This window comes from Oncorhynchus nerka, linkage group LG21 (assembly GCF_034236695.1).
Source record: "Oncorhynchus nerka isolate Pitt River linkage group LG21, Oner_Uvic_2.0, whole genome shotgun sequence".
In the NCBI taxonomy this organism is placed as follows: Eukaryota; Metazoa; Chordata; class Actinopteri; order Salmoniformes; family Salmonidae; genus Oncorhynchus; species Oncorhynchus nerka.
Genome location: NC_088416.1, coordinates 17,177,663 through 17,197,715, shown reverse-complemented (window position 1 = coordinate 17,197,715; position 20,053 = coordinate 17,177,663). Strand labels below are relative to the sequence as shown.

Genomic DNA, 20,053 nt, shown 5'->3' with positions numbered 1-20,053 from the left:
CAATGGAAGCTGGTGGGATGAGCTATAGGATGGGCATATTGTAATGGCTGGAATGGAATAGAACAGTATCGAACACAAACGTATGGAAACCACACTTGACACCATTCCAGCCCTGACAATGAGCCCATCCCTCTATAGCGCCGCCCACCAGCCTCCTGTGCATACAATGGAGTTTCTGCACAAAAATTACAGGTGTTGTGAAGACACCAATCAATGGCCATGTAAACATTGCATATCAGTTGTCACAACCATTGTCAAATGCATTACTCAGTTGTACAGCCTGAATGTCAGTGTTGTGGAAGCTACTCTGAATATGTAGCTTAACAAGCTACCAATTTCTTCACACTGGGAGAAGTTAAGCTACCATTAAGAACAATACATTTCTTGAAAAAGTAGTTCACTACATCCAAACTACTGCTTGATAAATGATCTAAAGCTGACATTTCTACACATTGCAAGAACGAGTCATTCTGGAATTTAGGCTATTAAAACTGTTTCAAATTAGAATTAGGCAGGTCTGATGTCAAAAAAGGTAATCACCTACATCACCCATATTTTATTTCCCTTTTGCAAAAAAAAAAATGTACTTCTAGTTAAATTACTACATGTAGTTCACTACCCCAACAATGCTGAATGTGTACCCCTCGGTCTGTACAAACGGACCAAGCAAGCATTACTTCATATACTGTGGTATTGTTTTAATCTTGTATTGAAAAATAAATTAACGAAATAACTTTAAACTGCAACAGAAGACAAATTAAGTTAACAAACATTTGTCAGCAGGGGTGGAATTGCAGTGCTCAATGTGGATTACTTTACAAATGTATATAAAAAATAATTTATTGGACATACACAAATCACAAAATCATTCATTTAAATACAGTAAACTGCACAGTGGCCTACCACAACCATTGCTCTTCCAGCTACAAAAAAGGTATAGAAAATGTATTTATATATGTATATTTCGTACACATGCCCCATTTTTGATGAGTAAAAAAAAAAAAAAAAAAAAACTGTACAAAACAGCACATTGGTGGTAATGGTCTGGATGGAATAATTTCAACAGAATAACAATTCTAATACTAGAATAGAAATATACAAAATGATTCATCTTAAGAGCAACTGGTTGAGAGATGTGAGGGGAGGGTGATGCTGAACTGATAAGCAAGGCAGTGGTTGTTCTTACATTGATTGTTATCCATTCACTCAGACAAGTGGGAAGGAAAACAAGAAAGCTCTTACAGAAAAGACGACTAAATTATGGTTTAAACAGATCTCTAAACGCTGCCCGTCCCAGACAACCACAAACTACTGAGCTGAAAAATGTCCTGCTTAAATAAATTGCCACAAAATGTCCTGTCACTATAACAATCAGTTTCCATGAGGGGGGGGGGGGGGGGGGGGGGTGGATCTCACAAGACATCCAATCAGCAGTCTGATCAAGGAAAAAGAGACGGGCTCATCATTCCCCGCACTGCTAACCGCTCGTAATGCCGCCTTCTCATTGGGTGCCTGAGTTATGTGACAAGTGGCTATGACCAATTACAGAGGGTAAAGCTGTAAACTTTGGTTCTACGGGCAGGTTGGCAATGTTAGTGTGGGAAGTTGACCATCGGTCACTCATTTACTCTAACTTGGCGTGTTGCGACACCTGCTCGCTCAGACAAGCAGAGACTGTTGACAACACTCAGCCAAATGTTATCCTCCATATAGTGATCGCCCAGAGGCTTCAACACCTGGGGAGAGAGACAAGAGTGGTGGGAAAGACAAAAGAAGGAGAGGGGGTGACATCAAATGAAAGGAAGTGGGGGAAAAATAGAATAAAACCAACTGGAGGTGGAGTGAAAGGAGCAAGGAAAGCAAGCTTAATTTGTTCGTTAGTACGTTCATCCATACCAAAAATGGAAATCGTGACAGCTAATCATGCACACACATGATAAAACTTAAGCACCCAATGTCACCCTACCCACCCTTAACCTCTTAATCCCCTCAACATGTAATGAGAAAACAAATCAACCATGAAAGTGCCAACCTGTACTCTACATTTGTGGTGAGAACCAGGTATAAAATTCAGTTTTTCAATTCTAAACCAGCATGGCATGGGGACCATGAGCTATCAAAAAAGAATACATTTATATATAGTCCTAAAAATGGACACTGGAAACCAAGCGAAGGGGGAAAACCGGCAGGGGCTAGTTTTTCTTCTTGACATTGTTGTTGGAGGCCAGTCTCGTTCTCTGGGTCGTTATCAAGGAATCCAACTGGACTCGACTCCTCGCCACCTCAAAGAGTTTGGAAAATATCTGAAAACAAGGCAAAGGAAGTATTGTGGCCATGTTAATGACATTAGTAGTGACGTATTTTTTGCCTCCAAAATGACAAAAGATGGGAGCCTTTCTTCCCCTCCATCCACCTCACCTTTCGTGGAGTCCTCTGTGGCAAGCACAAAGTTTAAAAAAAGATGGAACACTAAATTAGTGGGGGAAGTAGTGAGAGAGGCGTCCCAATTCTCTACCCTTCTACCAAAGTGTGCACTTGCACCCTCCCTCAGGTTTAACAATGGTTGAAACTCCCTCCAGGCAACGCTTACACTAATACATTTATTTTAAGTGGCGGGTGCACACTTCTGGGGAAAGAATCAGGGTTCAACCAGAGAGACAAAGACAGATAAGGAACCACATTTTGGGCTGATAAGGAAATTCTGGTTTGAGAGAAAAGAGGTGTGTTGGTGAATCACATTCAGTCACATCCAGATAGGTTAGGAAAAGAACAGGAGAAAGAGTTTGGGAGAAAACACTGAAAGAGTAAGCAGGAAGGGGGACATGGGGTGAGACAGGAAAAGAAAAGGGAAGAGAGTAGAAAGGAAAAGAGCGAAAGGGAGCGGGAAAAAAATGTATACATTAAAAGGGAGACGAGAGGCGTAGAAATAGAAGTGAGTGAAAGAGCCCAAGCAAAAGAGAAACAGAACATGCAAAATAGTCTGATCAAGAGACGTGCCGCAGGCATTTCTTCCCCCCTAACCTCCACTCCCGGATCACCCACCTGCTCCCACAGGGTCTCGGCCACCTGGTCGATGACGCTGCCCACCTCGCGGAACTCGCCGGAATACTTCACATAGGCCCATAGGCAGAGTGCAGCCAGTGCCACGCCCATAATGAGATTACAAACCATGGCCACTGTGTTGATACCCAGAAAGCCCGTGACCAGCGACGCCACGTACATGGCGAACATGACGGCGAAGAGCGTGGCTGGCGTGCGTGCCGCGTAGAAGATGTTCTTGCCATCGTTGTGCTTGATGAAGTTCGTGAAGGCCTCGTCCAGCTCTGCTTCAAGCTGCTCCTGGTAGCACCGGCAGAAGTCCTCGCCGCCCATTTTCTTGACCGAGCGAAAGTGTTTGACCGCCACCTGCAGCAGGTTCGCGTGGCCACGCTCCAGTTGATCGGGGGCCATGTAGGGCTTGTCGCCTCCGCAAACCTGGGAGAAAGGGGAGTTCGCTATGAGGGACACACACATACTGCAACTCATTTACTTATTGAATATTCAGTGTCTTATAAGCCCATATGGGCTGGGCATCTGACAGATGCAAGAACATTTCCGATCGCAAATCAACCCCTAGCCTCTAAGTAGACATCTCTTTGCCCCTCAGATCTGGGAGAACTACACTGAACAAAATATAAAACAACGTGTAAAGTCTTGGTTACGGGAGCTGAAATAAAAGATGCAAGAAATGTTCCATACAAAGCTTATTTCACTCAAATTTGTTTACATCCCTGTTAGTGAACATTTCTCCATTACCAAGATAATCCATCCACATGTCAGGTGTGGCATATCAAGAAGCTGATTAAACAGCATGATCATTACACACACAGGTGTAACTTGTGTTGGGAACAATAAAAGGCTATTAAACTGTGCAGTTTTGTCACAACAGTGCCACATATATATGTCTCAAGTTTTAGGGAGACTGCAATTGGCAGGAATGTCCACCAGAGCTGTTAACAGAGAATGTCATGTTTATTTCTCCACCATAAGCAGGCTCTTGTTGTTTTAGAGAATTTGGCAGCACGGTCAAGCTTCACAATTGCAGGCGACGTGTAACCACGCCAGCCCAGGACCTCCACATCCGGCTTCTTCACTTGTGGGATCGTCTGAGACCAGCCACCCAAACAGCTGATGAAACTGAGGAGTATTTCTGTCTGTAATAAAGCCCTTGTAGGGAAAAACTCATTCTGATTGGCAGTGGCTAGCTCCCCAGTGGGGGGGGGGCTTATGCCCTCACAGGCCCACCCATGACTGCGCCCCTGCTCAGTCATGTGATATCCACAGATTAGGGCTTAATAAATGTATTTAAATTAACCGATTACCTTATATGAACTAACTCAGTAAAATCATTGAAAATGTTGCATGTTGCGTTTATATTTTTGTTCAGTATAGAGCAATACAGAAGAAACAATTTAAATGTGTACATCTTGCACACCAGACTACAAAGGGGTCAAAATCAACAAAATCCTTTCAGATCTACAAGGAGTCATCACATATCTCGATGTAGGCGCTAGGAGGGCACAACTTTGCTGAGAGCAAAAACAGAGCTATTTACAGAGTTTATTTAGAGCCGTCTAATTAAGATGTGGTTAAATTAACAAAAAAAGCTTTACAACTGAATCAATCTCGAGTATTACGTAGCTAGTAACATGCCACAACTCATCTGCACAGGTGTAAACGCTTCGACTGCTTTTATTAGTCAGATGCTAAATTGGATGCTTAAAACTGAAAGTTAATTGTTCAATTACCTGCTCCATGCCTTTGTTGTAAATGTCTTTTGCTCCTGCAACAGCTGCAAGGTTGTTGGCTTCAGCCGTTGCCTAGGTGACAGTGGAAGAAAGCAGAGGGGAAAACGCAGCCTTCCTGAGATTAGGTCCCTTTGGTGTATCAACATTATACATACGCATGAAATTCTACTCAAGTTTTAAAGAGGCTATATGGAATACGTGTTTAGAGGGCCCTTTGGGCTCGAGCACCCCCAGAGGTAACACGCTCTGGGGGTGTTCGAGCCCAAAGGCCCCTCTAAATAGATAAATCTTGGTCAGAAAGGGGCACACCTACCCACGCCCATGAGTAAAAGCATATATTGTTTGCTAATCGCTCATTGACCAGGTGACATAAACGGTATCATAAGGTTTAAAAGGCTTTGGGACGCCACAAATGTTCATGCTACACAATACATTTGGTCAACGACAAGTGAAAACATGAGCATGCTTCAGAGTTGTATTTACAAGAACATTTTGCAACAGAAAACAAAACAAGATTTTTAATTGGACAAATTCAGGCAATACCTCCCAGTTTTACCCCAGTATCAAACTATTCTATTCCATAACACAATCCAGTTATTTGTTAGGGGAATGTATCATTGACTATCTGGAGAGTTAACTACCTGTAACATTGACTTGGGATGAGGCAGCTCCTCCCCTTGGTATATTTTCATGTATGCCTGTGCCGAAAAAAGAAAAACAAGCAACAAAAAAATTCAGAAGAAGAAAAGGTATTAAAGAGCAAAGGTATAGGAGGGAAAAAAGGTATAAAAAAGGAGAGGTATATTGTAAATCATATTTTATTGGTCACATATTTAGCAGATGTTATTGCGTGTGTAGCGAAATGCTTGTGTTCCTAGCTCCAGCAGTGCAGTAATATCTAATAATACACCCAAATCTCAAATGGAAAGAACGAAATTAAGATATAAATATTAGAACGAGCAATGCCAAAGTGGCATTGACTAGAATACAGTATATACATGTAAAACAGTTTGTAAACATTAAAGTGACCAGTTATTCCATGTCTATGTACATAGGGCAGCATCCTCGAAGGTGCAGGGTTGAGTAACCAGGTGGTAGCCGGTTAGTGACAGTGACTAAGTTCAGGGCACTGGGTGGAGGCCGGCTAATGATGGCAAGGTATAAGCTCAGAAGGAATGTTTGAAACGATCGACTTACTTTGAAATACTGTACAAGGTCTCGGCACGTCACTTTGGATCCTCCGATTTCCTTCTCCACCAAGTTCTTCGGGGACAACAAGATTGGCACTAGGTTGACGAGCTCAGTCTTGAAATCATCATCAATATCTAGAGGGAGTAACAAGTGGGAAATGCATTTCTTTATTAAAAAAAGGTCTGTTGACATTTCCCCTTTAAACCAGTGAAAAATTTACCAACCGCCATCTGACCTTAAATGCAACTATAAAGGCAAACACGTTATAACTTTGAAAGATGACCTTTGTATTGTAATTGATCGCATTTATGTAGCACTTTTCTTCTAAAATCCAAGAATTATAAGTCTACAGTGAACCATGTTCCCTATGCACACCTGGATATGAGATAATTGGATGCATATAGCATTATGGTAATTGCTTCACCTTACCTTCTGATTGCCTTGGTAGAAATCTGACCATAATGCTTAGACCTATCCAATCGCTTCAGATCTACAGGAGTGCCTTGGGGTAGGTGCTGGTTTATTTGAAATTGACAGAGTTGGCTAAGGGGTACTTTGACTAAAGCCTGTTTTAGCATGGGCAGAACCATGAACTGTCAATACACTGAAGTAAAAGAGGAAATTGACTATTTTAAAATAGAGATGGCCCTCAATGGTTCATGCTCTCAGAGATAGGTGTGCAATCCACAAGAGTAATTTAGCAACCTTTTCCTATAGCGTACCTGTGAGTCTGCCATCAAAGTTGGGGTTGGTGGCCACCTTGAGGCCGGGGTGGGGCAGGAGGAAGCAGCCAATGTTAGAGAAGCAGGAGTGGATGTGCTTCCTGACATTCTGCAGCTCCTCATGCTGGTTCTGTTTCACCTGCACACAGTGGCGAGACTCTTGCTTATTCAAATAAATGGTTGGACAAATATTTGTTTGAATTAGCCCTGTCTCAGATCGGTTTGTGCTAAAACCCTGAAGGCAGCATAGCTCTCGGAGTGTTGGCTTCCATTACATTTATTCCTTCAGAACCCAAGTGTGCAGCTTTTATTTTCCATGTGCTGTACAGCCTACTACTGGTCGTTGTCATACCATTGTCCATAGGAGTTGGCACGACTGCGCAAACAAACCAGGCAGTTTGAACAGTGGATGCATAATTAGAACGTGTGTAAGTGCTTTAGTTCCTGAAATGTCAGAGAAGTTAAAGCTCTGATTTTCTTAAAACAAATGGAGCAAGTGAAAAAATGCGTACTTGTAATCTCTTCTCCAGGAAACTCTTCCCTCCGTCCAAGCCATATGGATGCTCGTAAGGGTAGCTCCAGTCTCTTATAAGAAACATTAAAGTCTGTTGTGGAAGGCAATTAAGGAATAAATATTAACGATATTATAGGACTATAGACTTTTCACAAAGTGTCAAGTAATGGCAGCCATATTGAAATAAGACTAGAGATGTCTATTATCGCCATCACAATTACTTACAAATCTCCTCTTCATTATTATCCAATGAGAAATGCGTTGCAGGCCATTAATTCAGGAAAGGCAGCAGAAAAATGTGACAATACCTGAAAGGGTTTCTCATAGATTTCCTCCAAGGCCAGCCTTCCATATTCGGTAAAGAGCTAGGTAGGGAAAAACAAAAGTCAGCTATAAATCAGAGTAATACTCCACGTCCTCGTTAAAAAGGTCAAGTCAGTCAAACAATCTATTAATAACAACGAGAAGTCTTGCAGCTGACTTGCCGTCTAATAGGACAGTGATGTCAGTAACACGCCTCATTTAAGAGTCTTCTGTTGAGTAGGTTTTAGAGAGGCTATATATAACTTTTGCTTCTAGGGGTGCTCGAGCCAAAAGGGGTACCCTGTACAGTCACATTTCAAGTAAATTTGAAGTTCATTTAGCAATTAAAAACATCCATTGTGTATCTTCAACAAGGGAGGAAGCAGCTATACACTTCCATACAAATGCTCTACTTATGACCTACTAAGTACAATAGTTCCAATTGCATGGATGATAATCAAAGGAATATCATGTAGACATTTCCCCCTGGAGAGCTATGATATAACAAAGTAAAGATCCTTTTCAAGTTACAGCATCTGTTCGTGGAGTTCAATGTCCAAAGCTCATGGCCAAAGCAGTGTTGAAGATTGTAAGTACACCATCCAAAACAATCCAAACACGCACGTGCACACACACACACCTGGAGATGTTGAAGGTCATCTTCTTGCACATTCTGAGACAAGTTGTAAACCTAACGGGTGACAAATCATCAAAACATCAATAACCTGTACTAAAGTCCAGAGATCACACTTTCAATCAATGTTTTGCATGAATTGAAAAGTTGGTATCGGGAGGAGGAAAGTCTGGTATTCAGTCAGTCTAGAACTAGCACATGACAATACAACTTCATAAACTGTATTTAACATGCACTCAAGGAAGGCATGTCTCAGGAAAATGTCTAATTTTTCAATTCCTCAAACCTGATACTTACTGGCAAAAGGGGTATAGCAAGAGTGGCATTCCTCGTCCAAACAGCCTATAGTCACCCAGTTCCCTATTATTGATTATTTCAATAATGGCAATTAAACATACGCACAGTGTAGAACTCCCCTACTTCGAGTAATGAATACCTTAATATAAACGGTACACAACACTGAGGGGGAGTGTCATACCTGTACAGAGCTGGTCATGGTGCTCAACGCAAACAGTGTCGCACAATCTTTGATGGTTGATTGGCTGTCGAAAGCCCCCTGTGTGTCGATTAGAAGAACCGCAACCTTTCAGAGAAAGGATAAATCAATTACAAAGTCATATTCTTCACCAATCATGGGGTATTAAATCAGTTGAAATAACCAAATGGACAACTGGAAATTTGAAAACGTGTCTTTAAAAGGGACATTGCACTCCAAAATCAAAGTTCGTAAATCTGTTTTATAAATCCAGCTATATGCCGCAATCCAAAGTGAACGGAGACGATAAACGGCATATAATTTCCACATTTTGCTTCACAACTGATGGCGTTTAATATGGACTCATCGTTTTAGTGGTATGAAAATATCAGAAACTTTACTTTTGGAGAGCAAGGTCTTAAAAACAATTCAACATTAGTTGGGAGAAAATGTGTGCCCATCCAAGGGAAAAGCAACTTTGTATTTACCCTGCTCCCGTCTGGCTTGTCCACCACAAACACGTCGCTCCATGCCAGGATGCCCGTGGTCTCCCTCTCGCAGCCCCCCCGCCAGGTGAAGCCTGTCAGTGGCTCCTCGTGCCCACCCAGCCAGGAGCAGGATGTCTGAAAGGACAAAGAGGACAAAGCAGGAGATTGAAGATGATATGAGCCATGTAGCTACAGTGCCACACCTCTGGTTGACTGAAGCAGTCCTCGCTGGCCTTGCCCAGAGACAACCTCTAGCCATTTCCCCTAGACAATTCATGTAAACCTGAACGGTATAAGCGAGCAATATGGTCCAGTCCCTACCAAGCCTATTAGAGGGCAAGAAATACCACAGTACCTGCTTATACCCATCAGATGTATTCCAGATATGCATGAAGTGTCTAGGGGATAGGTATTTTTACTCATTGAACTCCCCTAACCAAGACCCTCCTGTTTGTTAGCATACTTGAGTTGCATATTGATGGCGATCCCCGCTCAAACCGAGGGCCACACACAAAAGCAGCCTTTATACCCGGAATAAAGGGCAGAGTTCTTGCAAAAGCAGGCCACAGTCCCAAGCATTGTGCTGCCCAAAAATCAGCTTTAAGCACAGCTCAAACGGATTATGGTAATCCCCCTAAACAAGTTATGAACAGCGAAAGGTAATTAACTGACAAGAGGTTTAGCAAGTTGTGGAAGAAATCCTGATAAGTTGACTCCCTAAGCGTCCGATGAATGGCATGAATGAATTCCTCGCAGCTCTTAACAGTTTTACTTTCAGTGAAAAGTATGAGGACAATGTTTTCCAACTCAAGATAAGTATCATTTCTGGTTAGTTGTGTGATTTCATCTAACAAGTTTGTTTGAAGTCCATCCTTGTAAAATGTTCTATCAGGTCCAATAGAGTGTCCTGAAAGTCCTACTTGTTCAAAGGACACTCATGTTAGCAGATGTCCCAAAGCACTGACAAGTAGCCCAACACAGGCAACATGTGCCACTGGATCATTTCACAGCGCAGCTGCAGCTCTTCAATGCAGCGAAATCCGACAGGTCACAAAGCACTCAGACCCACATTAAGTTCACCAGACATGTGACATGAGCCGTGCTACTGTTCTCACAGGGGTTTGACATCAATTTACGTCGTTACGTCGTTTGAGTTTACGTCGTCTAAAAATATTTTTTTTAAATTAAAAGGTTAACGTTGAACCCTGCCTCATATTCTACTATGTTCCAGACTGGCGGGTTGAGAGCCAGTGTTTGAATTGCTTTCCTGTGTATTTCCATACCTGGTGGGTCAGAGCATGTGTGTTGTCCGTATAGGCTGCACACTAACACACACACTAACACATAAGTGTTTTTAAATTGTATATGCCTTAATGTAGCTGACCCCAGGAAGTGTCCTAAATACAACTAATTCTACATGTAACAATGCATGCCTATGTGGTCTCTCTTATGTAGTATATGTACAATGTACATAAGCCTGTGTGTTCCCTCTCCTGGTTGTAAATTAATGTATAAAAGCCCATTTATAGATAAATAAATGCTGCAGTAGCATATTTCCGTTTTCAAAACAGTTTCATAGCTGGTAAATTAATCGCAAAAGTCAGAGCTACGAATCCTATAGCCTATCCCAACTAGTGTTGCAACACTGCCTGGCTGGGGGCTGTGCACACGTGAAGAGCTGAGTGAAAGATACATTTTTAGAAGCACTGGTAGAGGCATAAAAGTAGGTCTAATTTACTTGGAATGAAAGTCTACCGAAGTGAGACTTTGTCCTTGTGTTTCTTGGCTATTTACATTGTTTTGTTCACAACCTCTTATGTTTGTTTCAATTGCTAGGAAAGACAAGACAACGCAGCTACTAGTCAGACTCAATCTCACAGGCAGAAACCGTTGCATTACCAAGGTAACCTGTGATAGGGTCACAAACATTAAATCATGTACCACATTACTAGTAATACATTTGTTGTTTTAGAAAGATTACAACGCATGCACATCTATTTTACTGGGTTTTGTTGGTGTAATTTGAGTAAAAAAAACATTTTAACAGTGGCTGGTGGAGTTCATTTTAGGCCTTGATTGTACATGTAGGCTGTACAAGGAACACCTATGTATAGCCTCACCTGGTTGTACATGAAGCGCAGCATGAAGTCCAGCAGGAAGGACTTGCCCTTGCGGAAGGCACCGGCCACCGACACCACCACCACGTTGAGGTCGCGCACATGCTCCTGCAGCAGGATGCGCTCCAGCGCCGCCTCGTCAAGCTCAAAGGCGTGGTCGTCCTCGTGAGCCACAACGATCTGTACCGGCCTGGCCGACAACGCATCTTCCTCCGACAACAGGGCCTTCTCTTCCTCAGGGCTCATCTTATGAGGCACATCCTCCACCCCATGCTCACCTGGGAGAGATGTTTAGGATCATTAAAGGGAAGGTCCTCAATTTATAACTTAAAAAGAGGTCAACCTCCCAAATCAGAGTTTAACAATTTCAAACCTGAAAGTGGTTACTGGTTAGATATAAAGTGGATATTACACAGAGATACCTGCATATGCCAACTAGTTCATCCACAATATAAATTCAACTGTGTAAATTTTGGGGGCATATTAACCCATTACGCCATCGTTTTCCACTCAATGATGCTAAGACTAATATGTAGCCATGTTAAACCTATCTAGTCTAAACCTTGGGTTAATGGAACAAGGCCAAATCTTGGAACTATAATATCAATTTAAAAATATCAAAAAGGTACTCTGCAGATTCCGGGATGTCAAAGATTATTTTGTTTTCTAAATGTAGTGTTAGCTAGCAGCAAGTTGGTGTGTCTGGTTGCCTTTCTGCTTCCTGTTTTTCTACAGTGTGGTTTAGACCGGTAGTCTATGTCTGAGAGACGCCCGCTCTGATCACACCAGTAAGGTCCTTGGAAGAGATTAAAATAATTTCATTTGTGGGAACCGTCCCTTCAAACATCAGAAACAGCAGACTGCAGTCATATCAATAATGGGTCCCAGTCATAAGTCACAAGCTTTGATGTCAAAGGTTCTTGACTTCAGACATGTCAGTATGCCAAAGTAACAACATTCAAGTCAAACGATAGGAGAGCAGTAATCATGAGTAGGCCTAAATGACTATCATTAACCTTTTATGGATGCAATTCAATGAAGAACTACAATATATGCTGATATTCTCTGAATAGTTGAACTGCTCTTTGGGTGAAACATCTGAAAGAATAGTCTGTACCATACGCTCCCTGAAATGCACAACAGGAAACAAAGTGGCAGGAACTGGGCTGCCAAGTTTGCAGTTTGCGAAGGGGTATGAAAAACAGTGGTTAGAGCAGTTAGAACAAAAACGTGCACACACACACACACCTAGCAGGCAGACTGTGCAGCCCTGCCAGCGCTACATCATTCGGCCTCCCCTGCCAAATTCTTTCATTAATAAAGACTGAGGGCTCCTCCCAAGGACAGTCAGCCCATTGGGAGAGGGGGACCATAATGAGGGGCACACGCAGCCACCCTCACCACATTACAGAAGACGACACTGCAGTCATCACCGGCCAGTCAGAACGCAAGACAAATAAAGCCCCGTCATTTCAGACTAGGTCAGCATAACACGAGCGTGACATTTAAGGGGTTTTAAGAGCAAAGCAACCAGTCTTGTGCTAATTGAATAACTTGATAAACATCTACACAACAAGCAACTGTTCATCATAGCCATGGACTTGACTGACCACCATGACCGAACGCTTCGTATAAATAATCCTGCCTTGTGCTGCAGTACCGAAACAGCCTGGTGTCTTGTAGGACTTAATATGGGCAATAAGGATGCTTGATTGGGAACCTCAATGGGCATCTATTAGAATGTTAAACTAAATACAAGTTTCAGACTAGGGCACAGCAGGTAACATCTGGACAACTCCTAGACAAAAAGCAAAAAAAAAAGCATGTTCAATGCAGAATCCTGTGGCCGGAAAACGTCTGTGTAGGCATAGGCCTAAACCTAGTGCAGCACCGGATTGGGCATCCACGGCCTTGGAGAGTTCAAAGTGTGTGCAGGTCTTTCTTTGTGACCAGCACTAGCTAAACGCACCTGGAGTCGCATTGTTACAGCTGGAATGGAACAAAAGCCTACACACTGCAGCCCTCAAGGAACCCTAATCTAGAGTAACAGTCAGAGGATGACCATTCACAATGTCTCCATTTGGCTAGGCTGCATTACGAACTTGAAAGCGTAATCACTAGCCTCCGTCCCGGTCTACACCACCTTCAGAGTCCTGAAACGACTGAATGGGTTTAGGCTTACACCATATCTGGCTGGGCAATATGGTTTTCAGATTACAGGGGGAGTTGGACTTAAAAAGGGTTAGCAGAGGGAAGGGAAGATTTAAGATTGATTCGACCCAGTTTTTCATAAAACCGACCCAGTTTTTCATAAAACATGTGAACCCATTGGTTCTAACAGCCTATGAGGATAGACGTGAAGAGGATAGAAGCTTGTTTGGCCAAATTAGCAGCTGGAAGCCAATGCTGCTGGGAGGAGCAAGTGACGTGAACGATCTGACTAGGTACGGGATGAGAGCGAGTTCATGGCTCAGGAAGACGCTGCATTATTTTGAGCGCTTTGCTCATATACCAACATGTTACCATGCCAAATGTCAGGGGACCAGCCAAGAGGACTCAAATATGCGAGTGACTCAAATATCTCAAGAGTCTTCAACTATAAGATGCTTTTTCAGGTCTCCTAGCAGTGCCGTTGAGGAACTTACAGCAAGCACACTGGTTTTGTTTGGAACACCAGCATCCCCACCATCACACAATTTGTTGTTTATGCAATCCAAAAACGGCTCATAATAAATCACAATTTGGTTCAAGTGAGCATAATTTGATAGCTTGTTCTATTGCCAAGTTATAAAATACGATCTTATTGTTTGGTTTCTCTGAATTGCCCTGTGAAAGCGTATTGCAATTTCAGTGTGCATAGAAAGGAGTCATGCGTGCATTAGGCAGAGACTGGGGCAAGAAAAACAAAAACTATAGTTATAGGGACATTAATTTTGCTCATCATATTGCAGTATTATTTTTGCGCTATTTGTCTGTACTTGCACCAAAACTCCAGTATTCTTCCTTCATAACTTGTTCTCCATTGTTTTAAATAGTGAACCAATATGTTTCCAACACTTATTTCCAAGACTGATTTTCTCATGGTTCTCTGGTCCCTCTGCAGCAGACATATAGTGATCAATAGTCTGTTTGCAACATCCATTGCAATACATATTGTATCGGTACCTGTGACACACCACCCCAGACCATGACGGACCCTTCACGTCGATCCGGCTCCAGAGTACAGGCCTCGGTGTAACGCTCATTGCTTCGACGAAAAACACAAATCCGACCATCACACCTGGTGAGAAACACGCAACTCGTCATTGAAGAGCACTTTTTGCCAGTCCTGTCTGGTCCAGCGACTGTGGGTTTGTACCCATAGGACATTGTTGCCGGTGATGTCTGGTGAGGACCTGCCTTACAACAGGCCTACAAGCCCTCAGTCAAGCCCCTCTCAGCCTACTGTGGACAGTCTGAGCACCGACAGAGGGAATGTGCATTCCTGGTGTAACTCAGGCAGTTGTTGTTGCCATCCTGTACCTGTCCCGCATTTTTTTATTTTACCTTTATTTAACTAGGCAAGTCAGTTAAGAACAAATTCTTATTTTCAATGACGGCCTAGGAACAGTGGGTTAACTGCCTGTTCAGGGGCAGAACGACAGATTTGTACCTTGTCAGCTCGGGGGTTTGAACTTGCAACCTTCCGGTTACTAGTCCAACGCTCTTAACCACTAGGCTACCCTGCCGCCCCATGTGTGATGTTTGGATGTATCGATCCTGTGCAGGTGTTGTTACACGTGGTCTGCCACTGCGAGGACAATCAGCTGTCCGTCCTGTCTCCCTGTAGCACGGTCTTAGGCATCTCACAGTACGGACATTGCAATTTATTGCCCTGGCCAGATCTGCAGTCCTTATGCCTCCCTGCAGCATGCCTAATGCACGTTCACACAGATGAGCAGGGACCCTGGGCATCTTTCTTTTGTTGTATTTCAGAGTCAGTAGGAAGGCCTCTTTAGTGGCCTAGGTTTTCATTACTGTGACCTTAATTGCCTACCATCTGTAAGCTGTTAGTGTCTTAACGACCGTTCCACAAGTGCATGTTCATTAATTGTTTATGGTTCATTGAACAAGCATGGGAAAGTGTTTAAACCCTTTACAATGAAGATCTGTGACATTTTGGATTTTTACAAATTATCTTTGAAAGACAGGGTCCTGAAAAAGGGACTTTTTATTTATTTTTGTGCTGACTTTAGATACACAGGATCCGATATGATACAAGAACGAGATGTTTTAGTTTGAAATGATTTGGTGCGATTCAGTTTGATTGGAGAGGGAAAAAAAGGTTGATGCACTAACATGTTGCATAAACAAATTTTCCATTCTTAAAAAAAATTAGAAAAATGTGCTGCTAATGGAGCTCATGATCTGAATCTGTGAGCTGACGTGTGTATAAAAGATGTAGGTCTATGGCATGTGTGTGTCATGATTTATACACTGGGTGGTTTGAACCCTGAATTTTGTTTGGCTGAAAGCCATGGTACAATAGACCGTATACCACAGGTATGACAAAACATTTTGTTTTAATGATCTAATTAAGATGGTAACCAGTTCATAATAACAGTAAGGCACCTCAGGGATTTGCAGTATATGGCCAATATACCACAGCGGCAGTGTCCAGTCACTCTGTATTGCGTTGTGCATAAGAACAGCCCTTAGCCGTGGTATATTGGCCGTATACCACACCACCTCAGGGTTTATTGCTTAATTATGGAGTATGAACCATGTAGGCACCTGATCTGAGCCATAAAGGAGATTAGGCATCTACCACCCCACTACCAGATATGGGCAGGGGGGCAATTTAGCTGAAATCACTCCCCCACTAATTAACTTGTCATTGTTGCAGATTAAGTGTTTGAGCTAGTAATGTATGAATATTTAACATTTACAAATTAGCTATGACATAGCCAATGAATACATAGCACAACTTTGGATTTCACCCCATCTCAAAATCAAATGGTTTTGACCGTTTGGAAGTTTAGTGAGCTTCTTTTCTCCTACTTTGGCCATGCAGTTTGCCTCGCAGAATGATTACTGTCTTAGTTATGAAATTGTCAACCTTACCCTGTATATCTAAAAACCTGTATACCTTACCCTGTATATCTACATTATACACTGATTGTCTAATGCAAAACTACCAAAACTATTGCTGATTGTGAACCTGAACAATCAAAAAATTAATTCAAATGTTACATGTAGCCTTTAGCAGATGAGTTGTCTACAGTAGCTTACTTTTATTCCGGTAAAAAAACATTTTCAACACAGCATAGATAACAATAACATAGCAACTTACAAAGGTTGTCACTCTAATAAAGCCTAATATTGCACAAGCCATTTCAGCATTTAAAATCTGAAGATGTGCATGATCAGGAACAGGCTGCCTACCGCAAGTTGGTCAGTGCGCAACACTGGGAACAGTTTGACTAGGCTACTGATATTCCCTGGAAGTTGTTTGGCATGCAAAATGCCTTTTAGATCAATGACTCACAGTTACACGCTTAGTTCGATACTGAAGGAGAGGACGCATCAGTTGTCACAAAACATGGTCTTTTTGGAAGGTATACAAGTAATATGTGCAACAAAAAGTGAATTGTGATTTGTAATGTTTCAAAACGATTTTCTGACCGATGCACGATACATTTGTATCTGTTTGGGACCGATGCAGTCTTAGCTTCAAGATTTGAATCGGGACCGATGCCCATTAGTGAATCATAACATCCCTAGTGTAGAGTGGGGACTGTTTTTTGAGCCTCTGAAGTGTACCTCATCAAGCCCTTTACCCAAAGGGCATCAATCAAAAAGCATCAACACCAGAGAGAGTTGTCAAGGTGGCGAGAAATGACAGGAGGGATACAGTGGTGGCAGTAAACTCTAGGCTGCTGCGTGAAGTGAACAGCAGTCGTGACAAATCTGAGAAATCGATACTGAAATGCCATGAATATGAAGCAAGATATTGGGCAAGATGTGATCTATAACCTGCATGACATCAGAAAAAAATAATAATAATCAAGGCTAGAGTTCAATGGCATTTCAGACGTGCTGGCATGCCTCCCTGCCTACAGTCTAGACTCTAGAGGAATCAACCATTCTTAATAGGTTAGTGCTATGCGGGATTCTTGGGACATCCCTAAACACAAATTTTAAATGTAAACGTCAATGGGGTAGGGACGCTAATCTGTTAAAATCATGCCATAGGTCAAATGGAGCTAACCTAGGCCCTGCAATGTTGTTCACTTAGGCCAATGTTCTCTTGCTCACTTATCAGCACTCTGTTCAGATGCATGCGCAGATATCAGTGTAGGCTGAAGTTACATAGACATTGCTCTCGTGTCAGTTTGGTATTTCTCCTACTAATCGTTAAGGTCAGGATTGCGAGAGGGGAAGCTGATCCTAGTCACCATCCTATAGCCAGAGATGTCTTCCGTCAGCAGTTGTCCACTGAGACAGTTGTGTCACAGATAATGCCATGTTAGGATGATACCTGGACTCACGAACTCAGTGTATTGCTAGTCAGTAGGCAGTCTAAGTACAAATTAAAGCATACTCAGGTCGTCATTACTGCAGGGGATGTATGTTGGTTGAGAGGGCAAGCTATGCTAAATGGCTGCTCCAACTAAGCTAGCTAGCTAGCACATAAAATGTTAGCCAAGAGGTGCAAAAGCTTGGCCTAGGTCTTAAGGGTGGAAATGGGGAGAAAATGGGATAGGAAACATTTAATTGGATAGCCAGACAGTAGCCTCACACTTTAGAAACAGGAGATGCTGGTTAGCATTGGCTCACAAAACAACCTCTAACTTCTTCATACTGGACACATAAAAATGGTATCCAGAAGGTCATTGGACTCTGCGGAAGTAGATAAAGGGCCTCATTGCCAAAATCCCAAAGTATCCATTTCAATCATGAGCTCAAGCTCACATCCCCTTCAACTCAAGCCATTCCTACAACCCCCAATGCTGGCAATGTTCAAAAACACACCATGCGAGACTACCCTAAACTTGTGCATCAATGCAGCAGTGCTAGGTAAGGTTACAGGAACAACTGCTGCAAGTAAACAAACGTGATCTCTAGGGCTTATAGTGGAAGCAGTTAAAGTGCAATGGCCTACTTCCATGCAGTCAGCATTGAAACAGTTAATGATATAGTAGTTGGCAAGCTAAGGTATCAAGTATGCACATTATTCCAACATTGATGGTCAACTGCCTAGGCAAACTAGCTAGTTAATCCTTTTGAGAGGTTGTGTAAGAGAGTAGAGTAGATAAGACCAGCTACTAACGTCTAGCTGGCCAAATTAATTCCAAGTAGGCAAGGCTACTAGCTAATTAGCTATTCTGTTTGCAGTAGACTAACGTTAGAGCGTTACCTTCTAACAAACCTCTTACTGTTTAGACAGCTAGCCAACTAAAATAGCTAGCTAGTTACACAAAACACATGTCATTCAGGTCATCATGTACTTAGATCATTCATTTAAAACTAGCCAATAATACTAGCTAGCTAGCAGTTTACAAGCTCACGCTAGCTAGCTATCAATAGCTATCGAACAATGACATTGACACTTGAAGATTACCATTAGCTTTGACATAAGGTGGTTCATGCCTTCACATACGGTACCAGTGTTGGCTAATGGGGCAAGACATACTGGTAGTTCGCTAGATGGCAAAAAAACGAAGATTATCTGGATTTACTAAAACTAGCAAGTAAGACGTAAATGTCAGCCAGATAACATAAATTAGCTAGCTAGCATTACAAAAAGGAACAGTCAGTAGCCAGTTTATTGTGTAGTGCTAACTTATTATTCCCGGCTAGGTAGGCTTTGACTTTGTGGACTGAAACATTTGGGTTGTCATAATATTTAGTTTCAGTCAGACCCAATCAAGACGTTCATTTTAATTCAACATGTTCTTCCCAAAATTGAAAAGTGATGTTGAGTAGGAAACGAATAATAGGATGGATGCTCTGCACTGGAACTCGATAGCGTTCCCTCGTCCGTGATAACGTTAGCTCAGAATGAAACAGAGATATTATCGTCAATCCCACAAAACAACCTAATTATATTTGTTTAGATATCATTTACAAACTAAGGATAAATAATACCTTCTTCGAAAGTGCTGTTTTCGCTATTTTGCTGAGAGTGATTCCGATGCTTCAACCCGCTCTTCTCCGCCATCTTGACCCGTTCAAAATAATCAAATTCAGGCGACGTAAAAACCCCAAACCCCTCCCCTTGTCTCTATCGAGTTCAGACGATGTGGCTTTTCCGCAGGGTCCTACCTACATTAATTAATGGAAGATGTAGGAGCATTGTTTGTGCTTTGATTGAAAGCCTCAACCTTCTGACTGATTTTTGTTTGGATTATTATGGTCTGATACTGGGCATTGTTCTTGCCATGCAGATACACACACAAAATAATATTTTGTCTGAAAATACGTTGAATTTAACATCTTTAATGAACATCATATTGTATGTTCTATTTGATAGTTAGAGATATATGGTTGAGTTGTCCATGTGAAGTTTATGCATTTTTCAGTTGATGTTCCAGTTACTGGGTTGGCCCTCGCTACATATTCGTCGCCAGACCCACTGGCTCCAGGTCATCTACAAGTCCATGCTAGGTAAAGCTCCGCCTTATCTCAGTTCACTGGTCACGATGGCAACACCCACCCATAGCATGCGCTCCAGCAGGTGTATCTCACTGATCATCCCTAAAGCCAACACCTCATTTGGCCGCCTTTCGTTCCAGTTCTCTGCTGCCTGTGACTGGAACGAATTGCAAAAATCGCTGAAG

At 42.3% G+C, this 20,053-nt stretch overlaps 1 protein-coding gene across 2 annotated transcripts; it reads right to left on the bottom strand.

Annotated features, from left to right (window-relative positions):
- Positions 1-677: 677 nt before the first annotated feature.
- LOC115103981 (atlastin-2-like) lies at positions 678-19,468 on the bottom strand. Of its 2 annotated transcripts, XM_029625082.2 has the most exons (14): positions 19,362-19,468; positions 11,235-11,509; positions 9,115-9,249; positions 8,630-8,734; positions 8,158-8,208; positions 7,523-7,579; positions 7,213-7,305; positions 6,701-6,839; positions 5,985-6,112; positions 5,429-5,485; positions 4,788-4,859; positions 3,043-3,474; positions 2,419-2,433; positions 678-2,303 (listed from the first exon to the last, which is right to left on the bottom strand). In XM_029625082.2, exons 1-14 carry the CDS (start codon positions 19,432-19,434, stop codon positions 2,193-2,195), a joined length of 1,743 nt encoding a protein of 580 aa, XP_029480942.1. In that variant the 5' UTR covers positions 19,435-19,468; the 3' UTR covers positions 678-2,192. The 2 variants fall into 2 exon arrangements, with proteins under 2 accessions (XP_029480942.1, XP_029480943.1); XM_029625083.2 differs by lacking the exon at positions 2,419-2,433.
- Positions 19,469-20,053: the final 585 nt, after the last annotated feature.

Excerpts from the sequence above, each read along its gene's own strand:
- LOC115103981 (XM_029625082.2), bottom strand. The coding sequence starts at position 19,434 with ATGGCGGAGAAGAGCGGGTTGAAGCATCGGAATCACTCTCAGCAAAAT. Across the intron at positions 8,209-8,629 it reads CCATGACCAGCTCTGTACAG|GTTTACAACTTGTCTCAGAA; the intron begins GTATGACACTCC and ends GTCACCCGTTAG. Across the intron at positions 4,860-5,428 it reads ATCCCAAGTCAATGTTACAG|GCAACGGCTGAAGCCAACAA; the intron begins GTAGTTAACTCT and ends ACTGTCACCTAG.